Genomic DNA, 23,536 nt, shown 5'->3' on the forward strand with positions numbered 1-23,536 from the left:
TCAATTTAGCGTCTAACCGTTTATAATTTAAAAAATTAGAAGGGGACATAGACACAGAATACATAGACTCTGCCTCTGTTCTTTGTTTAGATACACGAGTGCATTCCTCATCCCACCAGGGAGTGGAAAGCACCTGTTTTTTGGGAAAATGTTTTTTAGGAAAATGAAAATCGGCGGCAGTTGTAAGAGCATTGACAAATGATTCGTAACAGAGAATGACATTTTCAACACCTATAAAACCTGGGATAGCGTCCAATATGTCATCAACAGAACTGGCAAAGTCAGACCAATTTACATTTTTGAGGGAATATTTTAATAGGGGATTAGGATTTGAGATAATAGAAGAAGTGGAACTTTGATTAAGAGATAAGACGATAGGAAAGTGGTCACTGCCAAAAGTGGAAGAAAGGATATTCCATGAAAGTTGTGAAGCAAGAGAGGGAGACGATAAGGACAAATCTACTGCAGACCCGGGGTTTTGCGAAGGGAAAACCCTACGAGTAGGGGAACCATCATTAAGGATGCAAAGATTGGCATCATCAACAATGTCCACCAATAAGTGAGCATATCTATCGCAAGAATGACAGCCCCATGCAGTGTGATGAGCGTTAAAGTCACCCATTATAAGGACAGGAGGAGGTAGTATGGAAAAGACAGAGTGAAGATCTGGAAAAAGGGAAGAAGAAGGATGAGGTATATATATAGAAAGGATAGAAATGTTTAAGGATCTCACAGCAACAGCACTAAAGTGCTGGCTGGGAGGGAGGGGGATTTGAGAAAATGGGATAAAATGGCGGATAAAAAGGGCACAACCTGCATATCCATCACTTCTGTCATCTCTCAAACAGGAGAAACCTGGGACCCGAAACCGAGAACCAGGAACTAACCACGTTTTAGAGATGGCAATAATGGATGGACTATGCTGATTGATGAGGGAAATGAGTTCATGTTTTTTAGGACGAATGCTCTGGCAGTTCCACTGAAGGAAGCTGGTCGGAAACATTATTAGCAAAATTAGCTAGTTTGGAAAGGTTAAGGGCAACGTTGGACGGTAGGGGAACATCACTGCATGAAACAACCATACTAAGGATGAGTTCAGTAAGCATTTCTAAAAGGTTTGAGGAGTTTCTAAAGGAAGGAGTGTTATTGTTTTCATTAATAGCGCAACCGTTAGGAGTGGTGGAAGGACAGCTGCCAATAATGGCTTGGTGGGCTTGTCTATCGTACCCTTTCCCAAGAGCGGAAGAGGGGCGAGAAGAACGGACTACGGTTTTGCGGTAGGAGGAGATGGAATTGTTTGAGGAAGGGCTGGCATTGTGGGGGTTTACAGAAATATGTGAGGACGGGGAGGATACTTCTTTAGTTATCTCCGCGTAGGATCTACGAACAGGAGGAAATTTAGTGGATGCTTCGAAATATGAACTATTACTAGCGGCCATTTCTAATTTAATCGAGTGTTGTCGCGAATACTCAGGGCAACCTTTGTCTGTAGCGAAATGCATTCCTGAGCAATGAACACAAGAAGCATTGTCCTTAGTGACATCACATGAATCTCCACCATGTTGCTGTGAACATTTGTAGCACCTCGGTTTCGATCTGCATTGATTTTTAACATGTCCATAGCGGCAGCAACTGAGACACATGATAGTAGGAAGGTTGTAGGTTTCTACAGGAAGGGCAGTGTGATAGGAGAAGATTTTAGTGGGCAATATTTGTCCCCTAAAGGTCAAAACTATGGATTGGGTAGGAACCCAGGTGATGACTCCCTCATTGAGAACTTTGCGATTCATACGTCTCGCTTTCACAACTTCACCGCATCCAGCCGGAAGTTCTAATGAGTCGACGAATTCCTCCATCGATCAGTCCACGGGAACTCCTTTAACTAAACCCATTCGAGATATATTATATGTCGGGATAAAGGCATTATATTTGCAGAGGCTTAGAATGGGGTTATTTAAAAATGAATTAGCTGCATCAGCGGAATCAAATTGAACAGAGATTTTATTTCTGCCTAGATTTTTCACTCCGTCTTTTACGACGGAGCTGATTTTATGTTTATGTAAAAATTGCCCAAACTGTATCGCACGGAGAGTAGTACCTGAGGAGGGCTCAGTTACTTCCCGCGACACCTGAACGATGAAGGGGCCTTTATCATCACCTGAGTATTTTTTAGGACCTTCAGAGAAAGATGGGTGTACGTAAATGGATTGGATGGACGGATTTGCAGTGGCCGGGTTGACAATTATTTTCTTAGATGCTATATCAGTTAAAATATGTTCATTCGGTCGTTTACGAGATTCGGAAGATGAATTAGATAAAGAGGGATCAGGGATATTGTTAAAAATCCCAGGATCGGGGGGATCGGGAGGTCGATCGACCTCCATATTGAATTAAAAAACTTATTTCTAAACTAAAATAAATTTAAGTTTACAAAAATAATAAATAACTAACTACAAACACTTACAACAACCAGTAATGAGAGTAGAATACAATGATTATAAAAAACAGACTATTTTTACAGTAAATTAACGAAAGAAATGAAAATAAAACACCAAAATCTCTCTAATACGTGTGTTAGCCAAAACCACTAAGGCGCGAAAAAAACAGATTCTTAATTTAACTTCCAGAAGTTTTATTCAACTTATGACATTGTCAAACTTGTATGGCAGAAAAACATGACATATGACATTTTTATTTACGTTTTAAATTTCATTAATGTAAATTTATACTTAAATATTTCTATATAAAATATTTGATTGTAATTGTAACTACTAATGTATACTGTTACATGATTCCACCGTTACATCACATTAATCTCTATACGTGACATTGTCGAATCTGTACGCTATCTTAGCAGTATTACAGAATAGTACTTCATATAGATAAATATCGTTCATATCAACTAACGACTCTCCCAATCTTTTAGTATTTGATTGTCAATAAATCAAATAATTAATTAATTCAGCAATGATTTGATAGATTTAAGAATTTTGTTGAGTAACCAGTTGAACATGTCAAACAAAAAGTCGAGCAATTAGTTGAGCATCTAATCTACCGACAGGTCAAACATAGATCGGCTATCCTAGCTATTTGTCTAGAATCTAGCTGAGAAACTAATCCAGCTAGTATTCGAACAGCTAACCGAATAACTAATTAAGTATCTTATCGAGCAAGTAATAGACTAACTGATAATTCAGCATCTGGCCACGCTCTTAATCAAACAAGTTGAATGTTCTACTATATAATAATGAGTTTTCTACATTTTATAATTATGTTCCTACTGCAACAGCCTTAAAAAAGACTCCCACCACTCTTATAATGGACTATCAAATGCAATTGACTATGTAACACATTTGTCAATTTCACGCAAGGTTTACAAATAAAATAAAAAGATATACAAAATAATAAATTTTATTTTGGTTTCTCGCAACGATAGTTGTACACACACATATATACAAACACGTATCCACACAGAATTAACACTTATTTCTTACACGATAAACTTAATATTACAAAGTGCTATACAACAATACAAAAACTGTTTCAATCAAACTTGTACCAAAATACTATTGTAACTCCCTTTATAGGGGGCGAAATTGAAGAACCATTTTTATAGACTCCTTAAGGGTTCGTGCAAAAAATATTTAACATTCAATCATCAAGGCTTTAATTTTTTTATTATTATTAATATAATTTTTAATCATCAAGTCTGAACGTAATATAATTTTAAGCACCCATTATAATAAAAATAACTACAAAAATCAAACTAATTTTTAAATGGCAACAAATATCATCAATGATTTTTTTTTAATTTTGTTAATAAATAAATGGAAAAATAAAATTATATTGTCCGTTATATTATCTAAAACTAAACTCGAATTAGTTATCCATTGTCAGTTCAATGTATAATTGTGACCTGTTATACATGTATTGCAAACCATTAAACTGTGAACTGGTACAAAATTTACATCTAAACAGATAGCTATAAAATTATTTTGATCATTAAAATCTAATATTAACTTAACCTAATCCATGTTTTTGTTTACCATTTAGGGACGGTACACAATTTTAAGGTTTGCAATTAAATTATATTAAGAGGTCTAGGTTAAGATATTTTCAAAAAATCCCATTGGGTGTCCACAGCTGGGCACAGGCCTCTTTTTCCATAATCCACCACGCTGCTCCACTGCGGGTTGGCGAATAAAATTACTTAATAACCTAGGGGATATTAAAATAGGCTATTATTTGAGACATTTTGTTAAGAAACCCTAAAGAGAGTGATTCCAAAATTGAACTAAAAATTGCTTTTGAAGGAAACATTTATTTAGCATCTAGAAAATAGGTTTTTTTTTTAATGTTTATTTAGTACATGTTTAATTGAAACAGATATATTTACAGACTATTAGAACGAGACAGCAAGTGATTTTTCGTTCTTTCCTTACATGACATTTTGAACATTTCTGACATAGCCAAGGCGGGTTTGATGTTAAAAAAAACTTCTAATAACAAAAATGTCAACAAATAAAATGATATCTTGTTTTGTCTCTTTAAAAAACACCTGATCTAGAACACACTGTCCTCAAACTACTCCTTCTATTTGACCGGTTTTTTGTATATAGCTTGAGTAATGTTGTTTCGTATTTAGTATATGTGGATTTTGCACCACGATAGTAAGTCCACTTTTATAAAAAAAAAAAAAAAAAAAAAAAAAAACTAAGAAAACAAACCGGTTATCCGCTCCCGCAAAATAATTTGAAGATGCTCTCAATTTTATACTAATAGAAAATAATTGACCAAACTGCTTGATACAAAATTAGCTGCATTTATTATCACGCTTAATATACACTAATAATTAACATTCGAGACTTAAACCTATAAATTTACAATTTATATACACAATTTAGGAGATAATTTCCAAAAACGGCCATTTCCAAAATTTTTTTTTTTTTCGAACATTATCACCAGATTTCTCAATTGAGGATCGAGTACAAAATACACGTGACTGAAGTCTACTCCTTTAGAATGATAACAGCGATATTTAGAACCATATTTATCTACTACTAGGACTTTATACTGAGGTAGGGCACAGTAGGAATTTCCTGCTCATAATCTGGAGCAGCCCGACTGGGGTACCTCGACCTTATAGAAGACCACAGCTAAATAATACTGTTTTCAAGCAGTATCGTGTTCCTGTTGGTGAGTAAGGTGACCAGAGCTCCTAGGGGGATTGGGGATTGGGTCGGCAACGCGCTTTCGATGCTTCTGGTGTTGCAGGCGTCTATAAGCTTCGGTATTAGGTGAGACGTACGCTAATTTTCCGACCTAGTTATATAATATACAGCATCAATAATTATAACTCTATTTATTAGTCTATAATAACTTTGAAATGTTGCAGTTGGAATTGTTGAGCATTATTGGCTATTTTTGAAAATTATCTTCTAAATATTACCTTATTTATATTATACAAAGTACATAATAGCTGACGAGATCGTGTATTTACTTTAGATACATTGGTCGTTATCAATACACAATTATTAATTATATAAATTATTCTTACAAAGAAATGATAAGTCAAAATCGCTTAAAAGTTACCGATGTAAATAAGTACTAAGAAAAAAAAACAACTTATTAAATATAGGCATAATGTTTTACTTATACAAATGGTTTAAACTTGGTCTAAAAAAAAATCAAATGAAAATTAAATTTTAATGAAATTCACAATTTTATCAATAATTTGTTAACATTTATTACAAATAAGGACTATAAATATTGTTTAGGTCATAGGAGACCTGCCCCCTTTCCAATCCCTACCCTCTACTGGCCAATTTTCAAGCAAACGGCTTATAACTCCATTCCCAGACGTGATGATAAAAATCCACAAATAAAAATGTTAAATTTTGTTACTAAACGTACAATTCGAGTACGACTGGGTCAAATTGGCTTATTTTTGTTTTAACGTCTTTTTTTTCTTTGTAAGTTCTTATGGAACGAATATTTTTTTAGAAAATATTATTTCCTCTGTCTTTTCTTGCGTGAAATTAATTGTTTATTTCCTGCTTTTACTTAATTAAATATTGTTTCCAAAGGTTTGTCTACTTCTAAACCAATTTTTCACCAGAGGCTAAAAATATTGTTCAATATTTGTGAATTTTTACTTTTCATAAACAACTATAATCACCAATAATAACTAATCAATACAATAATTGAAAATAACTATTTTAAAGGACATCTACTTATATTAAATTAAATACAAAAACCTACCTAAATTGAACTAAACTATGATTAAACGCAGGTACTCTGGACGTTTTCAAAATTATCACCAATTTTATTTTTTATTAACTTAATAATAATAATAATATTAAAAATACATGAGCAAAACGTTATAATACTACTAAATAATAAGTTCATCTTATTATTCTTTTCATTCTCAACTTTATAAAAAGAAAATCGTAATTTAAATTATTTTGATTCCACAGTCACTACAAGTTTTTGTATACAAAAGGCCCGTTTCACCAGTTACTGTCAAAACTATCCGACATATAACTGTATCCAACAGATAATAGTTTATCATACACTCGTTTTACCATTGTATTTCAACTGATCACATTACTTATAGGATATTTAGAAATTATGATAATAAAAATTGTAGTTTATTGAGAAGGAACAGGCTTAAATGGCCTATTCCACCTCCTGCTGATAAAGACTATTCACAACTTATCTGCTGGACAAAAGGGGCCTTAGCAAATTTTTATATTGTAACAAAAACTAACATTTGTATGTTAAGTGGAGAACGAGCTTGGTAGTTTGGATTTCATACCCTCTCATTATAATGATAAAGGTCAGCAATGGTTAACTAACCGTTTACTGTATGACAGAATTCAAATCTGCATGCCTTAAGCTTCGCAAATAGTAATCATTCATTTTTGTGTTAATTTTTTTAAAATAAAAATCAATGTATTAATATTTATATAACACATGATTCGTTTGTATGTTTGTGCGTATAACAAAAATGGCAGTTAATTGTTATTGTTTGTTAACACAGATTTATAGTTACAAAAACAATATGCTTTTTATATTTTTATCGAAGCCTGTACGCATAAAGTCAGAACTTATTCAGTGTAATAGCAGTTTTGTGACGTTAATTGAATTGAAGGTGATGAGTAGAGGCCTAAGCCCAACAGTGGTATGTTACAAGCTGAATACTATTATGCATGCTGTTTTCACCTTAAAAGGCAGCACAATAAGATTGCCACTGGTGGGTTAAAATAAAAAATAATCTCAAATAAAATCATCTTTTTTAATACGCACGGCCAAGGAGTGGAATTCCCTGCCGGCGTCTGTATTTCAGAGTTCATACAACCCGATCATGTGATCAAGCGCGAGTGAACAGGCTTCTTCTGGGCGAACTCGCTCCATCTTCGACCTCGTCTGTGCTCTAGAGCTAGACTGGGGTCAAGAGTAAGCCCATTATATAATAAAAGAAAAAAATAATAATAATAAAACAAAACAATCATACATACATACATATATATATATATATATATATATATATATATATATATATATATATATATATATATATATATATATATATATATATATATATATATATATTATATTGAGTACTAGTTGACCCCATATACGTTGTCTTGCAAAATGTTAAACGCGCGCTGTATTAGTAATATTTCTGAATATTCCTAATTATTTTTTGTGCAAATAAATTTATTTTTCATTTATCTTCAACAAAGTATTTGAAAACTTCAAATGTCAATGAGTCAGTAATAATTCTCAATTCATTACGTAATCAAGGGGAATGTTGGACCCGGCAGACGTTGTCCTGACCGGAATACGTGTACCAAATTTAAATGTTGACATACCGACAGCACCACCTACCAGGTCAAATTGTATTCTCAAAACATTCATGAACCCATAGAAATATACATACAAAATTTTAACCATCGGTCCAGCCGTTTACGAGTGAAAAACAGACGCACAGAAGAAATGTATATATAAAGAATAATTCAGTAGATATGTATAATAAATTCCAACTTTATCCATACGAATCACAATTATACACACAACAATCACATTTTAATTTAAACATTTACTTACAAAACATTTCCTAAGGCTCACACACTAAATATACAGACAGAAATTATTTATATATATACAAATATAGACAAATTACATGTCATCCGTTAAATGACTATACAGTTACAACCTTTGGATACACAGAAAACCCTTAAATAAAATTTCTCAGTCTGCCTTCGTACAGTTCAGCTGCACATACACATTACCTCACTTATATAAAGTCACTAACTCATCGATACTAATTCAATATATTTACATTTTTAATATTTAACTTAATACTAATATCTTATTTTAAAACATGTTTCTATATTACAAGAAAAAACGTCGTTTTCTTGACAAACCGTTCGTTTCGTGTGACAACGAATCGTTCTGAATATAGGAACGGTACTTTAGACAATGGCACACGATTTCTTAAACTTTCGAGGACGCTTTGAACACTTTTGATTCTAGACTTACCGCGACTGTCAATTTGATACTTCCGATATTTCGATTACGTCGCAGACACCGTTGACGAAATATCGAGATTTTAATGTTATGGAGTGTAGAAGGGAGGAGTGTAATGTTGTATGGAAGAAAAGTTGAAATATTGTCCAGCTGTATGCTGTAAATAACAGTTCAAAAACCTTCCACAATCACGCCGGTGTAGACAAAGGTTATGAATGTAGAAATTATAGTTCGAAATTTGACCGAAATGGCGCTAATATCACCAAAAGTATGACATGAAGTGAAGAGAGGGGGTGGATATGTTCTTTAGTACCGTAGCCACACAGTACTACACAGTACTAGTACAGTAGAAGTGAGCATTTACAGAGGACGTGAAGTTTAAGATTTACCCTGACGCCAGTGTGGCTCAACCCTAATTTACTGCATTTCGACGGACACTAATATATAAAGACTAGCTGACCCCGCAAACGTTGTTTCGCTATATATGTTAATAGCCCCCTTAATCCCCCGTAACTTAGGGGAATGAAAAATAGATGTTCGATTCTCAGACCTAACCAATATGCACACAAAATTTCATGAGAATCGGTCGAGCCGTTTCGGAGGAGTTTAACTACAAACACCGCGACACGAGAATTTTATATATTAGATTATTCTCCTCCCCTCTACTGTCCATACAAGTGTCCTAACTAATGTATCACAGATGATACTAAACCACAATATTTAACATTTGAGTGAAAAATTCTATTAACACATAAAAATAGACAGTCATCTTTAACTTTCTACGTAACTAAAGCTGGCGTGGCCATTCAACGCCAGTGCAATCGTACAATCACAGGTAAAAAAGTAAATATTTCACATTAAAATTAAAAAAAAAATCTTCAAATTTCATGTATCAATAGAAACAGAAATAAACAAGCAATATTTGGACTACACTTCGTAAGTTTAGTCACATTCGAGCGCCATGTTGATGTAATAATGACGTCACAACACACAAAGTTATTTCACGGAAATGTCATATAATAACGTCAGCTTTAGTTACCGGTACTAATGTATTTACAATCTTGGACACTATCATTATGTCGCTATACTATCACAAATCACATGGTGCTTAGTGATATCACTATCAAAGATATACAATCCACCATATGTAATTTTTAGCGAATATTTCCTTTAGTCTTAACTCTGTATATTAAACTATGTACAATCTATAGTTGATTAAATTGTTGTTGAAAAGAATTGACTCATCTAGACCTATACCCGGCAAAGGAACATTTATGTATTGGTATCATTATATATTATAAAACAAAGTCGCTTCCCGCTGTCTGTATGCTCAGATCTTTAAGACTATGCAGCGGATTTCGTTTAGTAAACAGAGTGATTCCCGATGAAGGTGTATAGGTATAATACATGTATAATAAAGTAGAGGAACACTGATAGTTTTTGCAAATGTGCGAAGCCGGGGCGAGTCGCTAGTAGTGCAGTAATTCTGTATTTGGACAGTACTCTTATATAACTATATTCAAGATCACTAGTAACACAGTTCACTTATATTTTGCCCACATTGTCCAGTCCAAGCACGGGGAAGTTTGAGTGGTACGATGCTGCAACACTGCCTTATCCGGTAGTTAGGCGATTTTCACGCAGACGGTGAGGGCTGATTTTCATTCGACTCAATCTCCACTTTAAAGCAAATACGGTGCACAATTTCACATAATCCGCACATAAATCTGTTATTTTAAACACTATACCCTGCCGAATTCTAGTGGGACGAAGATGTTCCACAATCGAGAACAAAGTGTCAATTTGGTTCCGATTGTGGGTAGTTGAACACAGTCGGCCGATGTCGCCAGTATCAAGAACAAAATACACAAAGTGTCACTTAAATTCGTGCCGAGGGTAGTTAAACACAGTCGGCCGATGTCGCCAGTATCAAAAACAAAAGTCAACAAAGCGTCACTTAAATTCGGGCCGAGGGTAGTTGAACACAGTCGGCCGATGCCGCCAGTATCAAAAACAAAAGTCAACAAAGTGTCACTTAAATTCGTGCCGAGGGTAGTTGCACACTAGGTTCGTGCCGAGGGTAGTTGCACACGGACGAGCAGTGCCGGCTCAGCGCGGGTCGGGCCGAGGGTAGTTGTACATAGACGAGCAATTTTCTCCATTAGTATTACTACTTTAAAGCAAACACCGTGCACAATTTCACACAATCCGCACATAAATCTGTAATTTTAAACACTATACCCTGCCGAATACTAGTGAAACGAAGATATTCCACAATCAAAAAAGAAGTGTCAATTTGGTTCCGGTTGAGGGTAGTCGCACACAGACGCGCAGCGGCGCTCAGCGCGGGTTGGGGCAGTGGAAGCGCGCGCGCGGCCGCAGCGCGGGCGCGGGCGGCGCGCCGGGGGGGCCGCAGCGGCCGCGCGCGGGTCAGCGCAGCGCGGCGCGCGCCTGCGCCACGAGGCGCGCCACGCGGCGGGCCGGCGCGCGTCAGTGGCGCAGCAGGCCGCGCGCCTTGGCCGTGAGCCGCCGCACGCGCCCGCGCGACGAGATCGACACGGGGCCCGAGCCCGAGCCCGACGACGCGCCTGCGGGCACGCGCTCGTTCATCACTACGGCCCATACGGTCCACTGCTCGACATGGGCCTCCACAAGTTTACGCCAACAATAACGTGAGCTCATGTGTTTTGCCCGTAGTTATCACGCTGGGCAGGCGGGTTGGTGACCGCAGGGCTGGCTTTGTCGCACCGAAAACACGCTCGTTACACGCTCCTAATACTGTTTTCAAGCAGTTTTGTATTCCTGTTTTTTTTTTTTTTTGACTAGCCCGTTGGCGCAGTTTGTAGTTACCCCGCTTTCTGCTCCGAGGGTTGTGGGTTCGATTCCCACCCCTAGTCTGGGTGTAATATAAATATATATATATATAAATATATACTGTGTGGCTACGGTACTAAAGAATTTAGCCACCCCCTCTCTTCCCGTGGGTGTCGTAAAAGACAACTAAAGGATAAAACAGTTCCACTACCACATTGAAACTTAAAAAGCCGACCGATGGCGGGATAACCATCCAACTACTAGCTTTGAAATACACAGGTCGAAGACGGGCAGCAGCGTCTTCGGTGCGACAAAGCCAGCCCTTCGGTCACCAACCCGTCTGCCCAGCGTGGTGACTATGGGCAAAACACATGAGTTCACGTTATTTTTGGCGTAAACTTGTGGAGACCTATGTCCAGCAGTGGATTGTATAGGCTGTAATGATAATGATTTATATATGTATTATTTCTAAGGATGTTTATCGAAAAAAAAATATGTGTAGCTATATACCAGTCGGCTGTTACCTATAACACAAGCATTAAGTTGCTTACTTTAGGAACAGACGACCGTGTGTGTATTATGTAAATATTTATTTATTATTATTTTTTATATAAAAATATATATCCACAGGCTTATAATGCCCGTGCTTTTGTTATTCCAATTATTTGTTCGTTAATATAAATAACTTGATACTTACAAATGCAATTTTGTCATTGTGTTCCTGTTGGTGAGTAAGTGACCAGAGCTCCTGAGGGGATTGGGGATTGGATCGGCAACGCGCTTGTGATGATTCTGGTGTAGCAAGCGTCTATAAGCTAATGATAATCGCTTACCATCAGGCGAGCCGGACGCTTGTTTGCCGACCTAGTGACATAAAAAAAAAAAACGCACCGCCTCGTTAAACTACCTCGAGTAGGGTCAGCGCTTAATGCAACACGCTGCTTAAATGCGGTATATTGGCTACTGCCAATAAACGACCCCGCGTACGAGAACGATCACAGCTTAATGCACAACGCTGCTCCAATGCGGTATATTCCCTAATATGAATAACGATCGCTATCGGGTGTACGCGATAACGACCGGAACCGACGGCTTAACGTGCTCTCCGAAGCACGGCGGAGAGACCCACGGAAACTACATAAACACCCAGACCACGACAACCAGAGGTCTCGACTTACTAAAATATAATATAGCCCCGGTAAATAGACTATCCAAGACCTGAACTGACCAGACTAGTTCTCGAAATTAGCGCATTTAAACAAACAAACTCTTCAACTTTATAATATTAGTACAGACGAGCTTACAGAAGATCACAGCTACAACAGAGTCGGGAATAGGGTCGGCAACACGATTGTTATACTTCTAATATTTGCAAGTGTCTAGACGCTCCAGTGATCGCTTACCATCAAATGGGGCATACGCTTGTAGGCATAAAGAGAAAAAATTAATACTAAAACTAAAGCTGTCACAATACACATTTACATTTTGCACTCATGTATTATCATAAATTCATGTACTGTGACGTCACACTGCATAGAAATCAAGATCAATCAGTCTGTCTTCCTCACACGCGGTCGATTATGAATTAATATTGTTTAAATTTTCTCAATTGTCTGTAACTTGAAAAATGTATCAATTTTGACGAACAAATATCTTTTACAAGATTTAAAAGACTATTGTATTAGACATTACTAGCTATACCCATGCGAATAATCCTCACTAAATAAGTAATTATCACTTTCCAACTACTGGCTTTGAAATTCACAGGCCGAAGACGGGCAGCAGCGTCTTCGTTGCGACAAAGCAGTGTTAATTTCAATAAAAAAATTAAGTTTGTTCAATGTGTCATGATAAACAAATACTATAAGGATTAGCATAACGAATCGTTATTAATATAGCAACAAAATGAGGGTAAGTAAATATAGTTTAGCTATCGAGCTAGTCGCGAGCTAGTGGTAAGGTGTGGGTGGTCACCGTTGGTGCCGTTGTGCTGCGCGTGCCCGTTGAAGTAGTTGTGGTCGCCGGCGGTCGTTCGCTCGCCGCCGGCCGCGCCCGCGATCTGGAACACCGAGTCGCTTACATAATTATTTTTATAACTAAGTCGGTAACGACCAACAACAATAAATGAATTATATAAAGATTTTTATCTACACTAATATTGTAGCATTCTACTTATGTTTCCAATACTTGACTTATAATTACTACTGTTATAGCGCAGACAACAAAACACTCAATTTAAGCAATTTCACATGATGGTATAATATCCACATCGATATCGTAAAATCTCATTATAACATCGCGCGCATGCTCGCAGCTGCGCTCTCATTGGTTAGATTTTAATGGCGGCAAAATCACTGTGACAATACACGTACGCGTGAATTTAATTTAATAAATTAAAAGTTAAAAATGGATAGCGACGATGATATTTGTACGCCTCCGGATATTCTAGAATTGGCAACAAAATTAACTCACAATCTTTTGCCAGAAAAATCTAGAAAATTATATGAAAAAGAATATAATAACTTATTCCGACTCCGTCTACGAGCTCTACTGCTTGCCCCGCGACCGCTACAGCTGCTGAATCAATAATTAACATTAACTTTCAAAATTGTACCATCCAAAATTTGAACAATTATTATAAATAAACTATTGTCAGCTTTTACTCTTGTCGTTTGATTAATTGCATTAGTGAAGATAAAGTAGTGTATGCAACTGCATATAACACGGGTATTAAAACAGTCGTTACTATTATGAAACGAGCGCATACACTCGTGTTTTAATACCCTTCATTATATGACAGTTGCATAAACTACTATATTAGAATTTTTACTGATTGATCGAAATGTGATAACGGGTCCGGGGCTGCATTTTATGTTCCAATAACAAATTTTAAAGAAAAAATAAAAATAAAAACGGATTATTTGTCTACGATGTCAATAGAACTGATTGCTATTTCAGAAGCTCTAACTTATGTTCAGAACTTGGGCTTACAAAATGTTATATTGACAGACAGTAGAAGTGCATTGCAACACCTTAAAGGGTGTAGTTTAGGGATTAGAGGTTTACCTATAGCCTATAATATAATAAGCAAATTGTACCAATTTCAATATATTAATGTCAATGTAATTTTACAATGGGTGCCGTCCCATATCGGCATCAGTGGAAATGAGGAGGCTGACCGATTAGCTAAGGAAGGGATAAAGTCAGGAAAAGAAATTAATTTACAAAAAAGATATGGTGGTGATGATGATGATGGTGGTGGTGGTGGTGGTAGTAGTAGTGTATGGTGGCGGTGGTGGCGCGTACCTGCGCGTGCCTGCGGCGCCGCGCCAGGGCGCGCTGCTGCTGCAGGTGGTGGCGGTGGTGGTGCGGCAGGCGCTTGCTGATGGCGGCCACGGAGTCCTCCTCGCTGTCCTCGTTGTACCGCCGGGGGCTGCCGCGGCGGCGCAGCGACACACCGCCACTCTGTGACAGATAGATACATTCAATAGATATCTTAACATACAAACCCGTGTCGGCGCTCTAGCCAATTAAGCTATGGAACGATGTACCCGCTAGAGCGAAATTTTTGATATGATGATTTTTATTTTCGGTTTAAGCGAACCGTGGCGCCGTCTATAGTGAGTTCTTTAGAGACCCGTAACTATTCAAAATTTCATATTACAATGAAAATCTTTGACAGGAGACGACACCATGCTATTATTAATACCTACGATTTTATTTTTGTGTTACCCCCACATTAGGAATTCTAAACATTTTTGAATATCATATCAAAAATTGATTGAGGTCAATTTTTGATATGATAATCAAAAATAATCAAAAATTGATTGAGGGGGTAACACAAAAATAAAATCGTAGGTATTAATGTTTAGAATTCCTAATGTTTGGGTAACACATAAATAAAAATCGTACATACAAACCCGGTTATCTGTTGCTAAGCTAACTTAAAGGTGTTATTGTTGTGTTATAGTTAACAGCCATATAGATATAGATAATTTTTTGAAACATATACATGAAAATAAATTACACCCAGATTGAGCTGCCTGAGAGCAACCGGACATATAACTTTATCCAACTAGGTGTCATTGTCTTTCCAAACATTTTATAAATAATTGTGTTTGTAGGCAAACGAAGAAAAACCGACTTCAATTATATCGACAAGTAATACAACGTAGGTAGACGAAAAAATAGTCAAGTAAATACGCATTATCAAAAATTATTCAAAAAGTTGTAATCAAATATCGATGAAATTTAAATGTCACCACATGATAAATATCGTCTTTCGATTAAATAAAAAAATCATTAAAATCGGTACACCCAGTAAAAAGTTATGCGTATTTTCGAGTTTCCCTCGATTTCTCTGGGATCCCATCATCAGATCCTGGTACCAAACTAGGGATATCTCCTTTTCAATCTAAAAAAAGAATATCTAAAAAAAGAATTATCAAAATCGGTTCATAAACGACGGAGTTATCCCCGAACATATATTAAAAATATATATATACGAGGAGCGGCTGTAAAGTTCGCTGAATATATATATATATATATATATATATATATATATATATATATATAAATGAGTCGCTGAATGTGTTGCTAAGCGCAAAACTCGAGAACGGTTGGACCGATTTCGCTAATTCTTTTTTTAAAATATTCCTTGAAGTACGAGAATGGTTCTTACGGAGAGAAGAATTCTAAAAAAAAAAAATTTTAATTTTCTGAAAAAGTCTAAAAACAACACTTTTCTATACTCCCATACAAAAGATTTGTGATAATACTTAAAAGTCACTGTTAGGAGATACGAAGTTCGCCGGATCAGCTAGTGTATATATATATATATATATATATATATATATATATCCTCCTTTTTTTGAAGTCGGTTGAAAAAGTATTATTAATTTAAAAGTCCCCATACCCTGTGAGAATTGTAGTTGACACGAGATGGACCCGCTCCCTCCTCGTCGGCTTGTCTTTGCCTGAAAATTTTATAGAAATGATTACGTTGATGTATTGATTTTCTTTTTCTAGTATACATGATTAAAAAAATCCTAGCAAATTTAAGAAAAACATCTAAACCTTTTTATATTTGTCCTTATACCTAGAAATAATCGTTAAAAAAAAATAATCGCCAAAATATATGTACGCTCATAACTTATGAACGATTGCATTGGATATTATTGTTCCTGTGTACTTTACTGTCAGGACAAGGTTTGGACAAGTGAAAAATTATTTTGGGGCACCGCACACACAATTTTTCGTAGGTTGTAAGTTGGGCTGATCCGTCACGCTCTGAGGTGAAAGGCTCGATCGGGTGAACTCGGGACCGCCGAGTGAACCCGAGCGAGAAAGATGCAGACAGCTGCTCTTCGCTGTTGTGTCGCTGTGTTTATTATATTCAATTAATACGGAATAATTGTCATTATTAATTTAATGGTTATTATTATATTACAAATCGATTGCGATCGCCAATTAAGTTTTCACTTCTGCCGTGAGATATTAAGCACACACTCTATTTTTTTTTTCTTTTATTATCATACATACATATAATCACGCCTCTTTCCCATAGGGGTAGGCAGAGACCACTTCTTTCCACTTGCTACGATACTTACATACTTCTTTCGCTTCGTCCACTTTCATTATTCCCTTCATACATGCTCTTTTCTTTGCCTTTTTTCAAGACGTCCCTTATTTGGTCTCGGAACGTCCACCTATATTCTATTTTTTTGGAATAGTCTTAAATAGTAAACAAATATGGCGTACTTCCGACCACAGACAATAGAGTAATATAGAGTAATATAGCTAGAGCGCCGACACGGTGACGACACGGTCAGTCGGAGACGCGGGTTCGAATCCCGCTGGAGCGGTCAATTTTTGATATGATATTCAAAAATGTTTAGAATTCCTAATTGTGGCTAACACAAAAATAAAATCGTACATATTGTAAGTATAGTCAAGTGACACAAAGAGCAAATGAATGAATAATATTAAAAAGCCATAGACGAATAAAAAATTCATTTTATGTTAAAATATTTAACGCTAACTAACATATTGCTAAAATTATTTCAAAACCTAATATATATTGAATATTTTCGCTAAGAATTAGTAGAGGTACAAAAAAAAAATATTATTCATATTAACATTATTTAACAAATTATAATTCGTGAATAATTAAAATATAGGTAAAGAACATGGCCTATTTTATCGCTCATGCTGTTCATTCACTTATACTCATTCACCTCCAAAAATAATATGACCACATCCCTATTTGACTTTTAAAAAATATATATTGAAATGTCATGTTAAAAAATATTAGTTATCTGTACTCTCGGAATTCGTATTTTAGTAATTTTTATGTGTTTAAAATCATAAATTCATATTTGTTTTTAGTGAAATAAATAGTAAATGGAATTTGACAAATGTCCGTAAGCTAATGTGTTGTGAAAGTGAGTGATAAATGCAAAAAAAACGTGAATTACGTTTGACAGGGGTTTGTTTACCAAATAAGACTCTTCCAAAAAAACGGAATATAGGTCTACACCCCTTCCAACCCTTCCATTCACACTCGATATATATCTATATATCTATAATCACAAAATAAAAATTGTATTCAACTCGATGTTCTAACCCTCTGAGCTAATTTGCTTTGCTTGTTTCCTGATCAAGGAACCAAGAAACGGACGATTTAGGTAATTTAGGCTCTGTTGTTATTCAATGTTGAATTATATTAATTATACACTATCCGCGGGATTTACGATCTTGGAGCTCGAATCTCCCTGCGGAATGTTTTTCAAAAGGTAGACTTATTAACAATTGCGTCGCAATATATTTATAACAATATTATGTATATTCACCAGAATATTCATTGTTTTCAAATAAATAGTAATAATCGCAGTGTAAACACGAGAAGGAATAACAAAATTGTAACTCCAAGTTTTCGACTGCTCAAAAAATCCCACAAAGAATTTTGGAATTGTCTCAACATAATTTTAAAGTTTTTATTAAAAATAAATTAATACATAAAGCGTATTATTCGGTGCAGGACTACATAGTTGATGAAGATGTGTGGACTTGTACTAAGACTACTTGACTTTGTACTAAGCTTTCAAAAGAGTAACAGCGGAGTTTCTAGTCGATTCTTCTCTGAAGAATCTACATTCCGAATCGGTGGTAGCTTCACTTATACAAAAATAATAATCATTTTCCAAGTTTTAATTTGTAAAATGACGATTCGAAAGTGCTGTTGGGGCCTATTGGAATAAAGCTGTTTTTGACTTTTGATATTGAAAGATATTGCCGATTTTATAACAAAACACAGATTATTTTTTATTTTTGAGTAACTGCGGAGTTTCTAAGTCGATTCTTCTCTGCAAATGGTAATCAGTGGTAGATACACTAACTATACTTTATTAATTTGTAAACAATACAAAAGTGCTTTTGAAGCCTTTTTGAATAACTTTTTTTTTAATTAATATCATCCTTCTGGTTCCTTTTACACGGAACTGTTATGACAAAACATATCTGGGAGTGTCTCTGGAGTTTTCTGGTGGTGATTCCGGAGTGAGTAGTTCAGGTTCTGACCGGTAGAGCAGTAGCGGCGCGTCGTCGTCTGAGGAGTAAGCGGCGGGGCGGTAGGAGCGGTCGGACTCGTAGCGGCGCCGCGCGGAGCCCGAGCGCCAGCCCGAGCCCGAGCCGGAGCCCGAGCCGGAGCCCGACGACGACGACCAGCTGCCCTCGGAGAACCGCTCGCGAATCCTGTATCGAAAGTTTTTTTTTTAAATACAATCAATTCGGAAAACAAGCGTACAGCTCACCCGATGGCAAGCGATTACCGTAGCCTACCGACGCTGGCATCACCAGGAGGATCTCAAGGGCGTTGCCGACTCTACCTCAAATTCCATCCAGGAACTCTCGCCACCTTACCCACCACAGTAACACAACACTATCGGAGAGCAGTGTTATTTCGCTATGACCAAATGTAAGATCAAGGTACTTCCCGCTGGTACAAGGTATTTCTTGCTGTACCCTACTACAATAATAGTTTATATATTTAATTAAAACACCTATTGAAAATACACTACAGCTGAACCAGAAAATGGTACCACTCAGTGTGATATTTTTTTACTACAATATGCATGTGGACGCCGCGTTGGCGCAACGGTTACAGCAATGGATTGTACCTGTTGCGCTGGCGGTTGCGGGTTCGATCCCCGCACATGAGCAACATTTGTGCCTTAGAGAGCACGTTAAGCCGTCGGTCCCGGTTGTTATCATGTACACCTGATAGCGATCGTTACTCATAGTAGGGAATATATCCGCCAACCCGCATTGGAGCAGCGTGGTGGATTGCTTAATCCTTCTGATCCTTCACCTACATCGGGAAAGAGGCCTATGCGCAGTAGTGGGATGTTACAGGCTGAAACGATGCATGTGTATGAATGAGGTAGGGGAGGGCGTACCTTTTTTGGTGGGGGGAGGCAGCACTGCTAGCGGAGCTGTGTCCGCGCCGCCGCTTGCGACGATCCGCTGCTGCGCGCCGCTGGCAATGTCATTGAATAATTATTAACTATACGTTACTTATATATTAATAATAGTCACTATAAAATAGAAAATATTTTGTAAAACGAATTAATATAACAAATAAAATATATTGAATATCTTCTCACTTGAAATAATGTTATTGACATTCAAAAAAGAACTAAAATAAACATTTAATATCACAAAACTTGCAATGAAACGTAACTCAAACTAAAACTTTATGTTACATAAACACATATTAATATATATATTTATGATTTTAAATACTTTTTTGCTGGTACGAAATATAAAATAGTACTAGATATTGTACTTGGTGAGATGAGGGCGGCTCGTACTCCAGCTCCACTTCATCCTCAACCAGCTCCTCCTCAACCACCTGGAACAATTATCACCATTACATCAATATTAACTTGTGTTCTACTCATGACACATATTTTGAGCATGGAACAGCCCTTCTGGGTTTTAGTTGTAAGTGAGGTAGCCAGAGCTCCTGAGTTGGTTCAGGGGTATTCCAGATGCTGCATCCGTCAATAGGTCATGATAACCACTTACCATCAGGCGGACAAATGTAATGTTTATGGTAGCGTCGCTATTTTCATTATTGACTTCCACTATGTTATTGTGATTCATATAGTGGGCGTTTGACGGGAAGCGTTGGTTCAAATAAAGAAAAGTTAAATTTGCTACTATAGTATAGAATTTTAGTTACCAACCATGTACAGTCAATACAGAACGCAGACAATTTCTAGTAGTGAACTGTCCGCTGGATCAAGCTGAACAACCTACTTTGACTTTTCAAAAAGCGTTTGACCGCGTAAATATTGATATTCTTCTAAATAAGTTTTCAATACTTTATTAAAGTTCTTTGCAAATTATTTCACAAACCGCGTTCAATACATCCAGCTTGGGTTTTATCGGTCTGATCCATACTTTGTACTTTCTGGTGTAAGCCAGGGTAGTACTTTAGGACCTACCCAATTTCTCATCATGATTAACGACCTTCCAGAAGTACTCAAAAGAACCCAATGTCTGATGTTCGTTGACGATCTAAAGCTGTTTATGACTATTGAAGGCAATATTGCGATGCGCTTAAAAATGACATACATAATGTTTGTGCCTGGAGCAGAGACAATCAATTAGCATTTAATACATCTAAATGTAAAATTGTAACATATACTCGGTTCCGTTCCCCGTTCTCCTTCACGTACACCGTCGACGGCGAAGCTTTGTCTAGAGTGGATGGAATACGTGATCTAGGTGTAATCTTTGATTCGGCGTTAACGTTCAATCACCACATTAAATTAACGTGTCGAAAAGCGTACAAAGCACTTGGGTTCGTTATAAGACAATCAAGATTTTCTAACAAAGAATCAATTTTAATATTATACTTTGCTTTTATTCGAAGTACATTGGAATACAATGTTTTAATTTGGAATCCACACGAAAAACTTAATAGAACTTTGGATGAGCGAGTGCAAAAAAAGTTTGCCCGTTATTTGTTCTTTAAACTCTATGGTTACTATCCTCATTTGTATCCCTATCTTTATGTGAATGGTATGGTGGGCTTGGATACACTTGAGCTAAGGCGAAAGTGTGCCCTTGTGGTCCACTACTACCATTTAGTAAATAATAAAATAGATAACCCTGCGACATTGGGGGCATGTGGTATATGCGCACCGCGCTGTGCGGTCACGAGGCGCTCCCGGCCGCTGTTCGCGGTGGAGTGTGTGCGGACGCAAGCTGCTCGGAGCGCCCCAACGCAGTCGGCCCTTCGCTCACTTAATAATATGATGGCCTCCAATAGTAGTATTGATATATTCGCTATGAATTCGTCTGAATTTGTTAAATTTTGCTTTAAGTATTTAGAATTATGTTAATGTGTATACACGTATTATAAGGTAAATTGTTATTTCTTTAATGTATTTGTTGTAGTGTTACTGATTTATGCTTGTTTATTGTACGCCTTGGTTGTATACTGTAAGTGCAATAAATGTAAACTGTAATAAATAAATAAATAAATAAAAATAAATAAACTGAGCTCACTGACTGCCACAACGTAAACTCCGTCCCCAAAAGCTGGCGTTCCGAATACTTATAATTATAACTTCACTTCCGACATGTATAATAATATGTACGTATAGTAACCTCAATCCTCGAGTGTTCGCTGCTGTCCCCGGAGCGCGCGGCGCCCTCGGGCTCCGACGGCAGTCCGTTGCTTGTCGCCGGAAGACTCTCTGAGGATACGTATCGGAATTAAAATTAAATACTTAACATTTTTTAATATGACATTCATTAACATATTTTAACTGAGATAGGGCACAGCAGGAATTTCCTGCTTAAAATACGGAGCAGCCCGACGGGGGTAGTACCTCGACCTTACAGAAGATCACAGCAAAATAATACTGTTTTCAAGCAGTATTGTGTTCCTGTTGGTGAGTAAGGTGACCAGAGCTCCTGGGGGGATTGGGGATTGGGTCGGCAACGCGCTTGCGATGCTTCTGGTGTTGCAGGTGTCTATAGGCTACGGTAATCGCTTACCATCAAGTGAGCCGTAAGCTTGTTTGCCGACCTAGTGACATATAAAAATAAAAAAAAATAAAAAATATCATATCCTAAAATCGACCGTTCCAGCGGGGATCGAACCTGCATCTCCGACTGACCGTGTCGGTGCTCTAGCCAATTCGATTTCTGATTCAATCGCTGGAACGGTCGATTTTTGATACATACATACATACATACAATCACGCTTCTTTCCCGTAGGGGTAGGCAGAGACCTCTTCTTTCCACATCTTTGATATGATATTAAAAAATGTTTAGAATTCCTAATGTGTGGGTAACACAAAAATAAAATCGTACAAATTAAATACTTAATTTATTAACAACCAGTCTGGTGTAGTGGTGCTAGCAGTCGCCTGAAACATCTACGGTTTGCGGTTCTGATTCCCGTTCGAGATTGATATTCGATCCGTACAAAATTTCTTTCCCGTTTAGATATCTGTCTTTGTGGGTCTCCCCACCGTGCCTCTGAGAGCTCGTTAAGCCGTTGGTCCCGGTTATTATAATAAATACCTGATAGCGATCATTACTCATAGTAGGTAACATATCCGCCAACCGACAGTGGATCAGCGTGGTGTGTTAAGCTCCAGTCTTTTTCGTGAATGCTGAGAAAGAAGCCTATGCCCAACAGTGGGATGTTACAAACTGAATGCATATTTAATTTAATCAAGTAGTATGAATGAAAAAATTCACAGTACATAACATACAATAATTTCTTAATATAAAACTTAATGGGGGACTTGATGTTACATACCCGGAGGAGCTCGACTGCTTGAAGATGCGGAAGCTGCACTTTTACTCTTCTTGCCAACGCCTTTACCTGTAATATGGATTTTAACAAAATAATATGAAAATGTAAACAATTTTGTAAAATCTACACTTCACTTTATGTCTCTCTCACACACACACTTCAGCCTATCACAGTCCACTGCTGGACTGTTATTCAGCCATCGGTAGGCTTTTTAAGTTCCGCGGTGGTAGTGAAACTGTGTTATCCCTTAGTCGCCTCTTACGACACCCCACGTAAGGTAAGAGAGGGGGTGGCTATATTCTTTACTGCCGTAACCACACAGCAAACTTTTTCTCTGCACACCTC

At 37.0% G+C, this 23,536-nt stretch overlaps 1 protein-coding gene across 1 annotated transcript in view; it reads right to left on the reverse strand.

Moving 5' to 3' along the window:
* Positions 1–10,826: 10,826 nt before the first annotated feature.
* LOC123666947 (bromodomain and WD repeat-containing protein 1) overlaps positions 10,827–23,536 on the reverse strand; it is a 41,354-nt gene continuing 28,644 nt past the window's right edge. The window contains exons 23-33 of the mRNA XM_045600960.1: positions 23,195–23,260; positions 22,030–22,118; positions 21,062–21,148; positions 20,195–20,260; positions 19,806–19,885; positions 18,859–19,101; positions 16,265–16,325; positions 14,656–14,814; positions 13,324–13,408; positions 12,753–12,811; positions 10,827–11,123 (exon numbers count right to left, since the gene is read on the reverse strand). Coding sequence (XP_045456916.1) covers positions 10,827–11,123; positions 12,753–12,811; positions 13,324–13,408; positions 14,656–14,814; positions 16,265–16,325; positions 18,859–19,101; positions 19,806–19,885; positions 20,195–20,260; positions 21,062–21,148; positions 22,030–22,118; positions 23,195–23,260 — 1,292 coding nt within the window. The remainder of the gene's footprint in view (positions 11,124–12,752; positions 12,812–13,323; positions 13,409–14,655; positions 14,815–16,264; positions 16,326–18,858; positions 19,102–19,805; positions 19,886–20,194; positions 20,261–21,061; positions 21,149–22,029; positions 22,119–23,194; positions 23,261–23,536) is intronic.

This window comes from Melitaea cinxia, chromosome 27 (assembly GCF_905220565.1).
Source record: "Melitaea cinxia chromosome 27, ilMelCinx1.1, whole genome shotgun sequence".
Lineage (NCBI taxonomy): Eukaryota > Metazoa > Arthropoda > Insecta > Lepidoptera > Nymphalidae > Melitaea > Melitaea cinxia.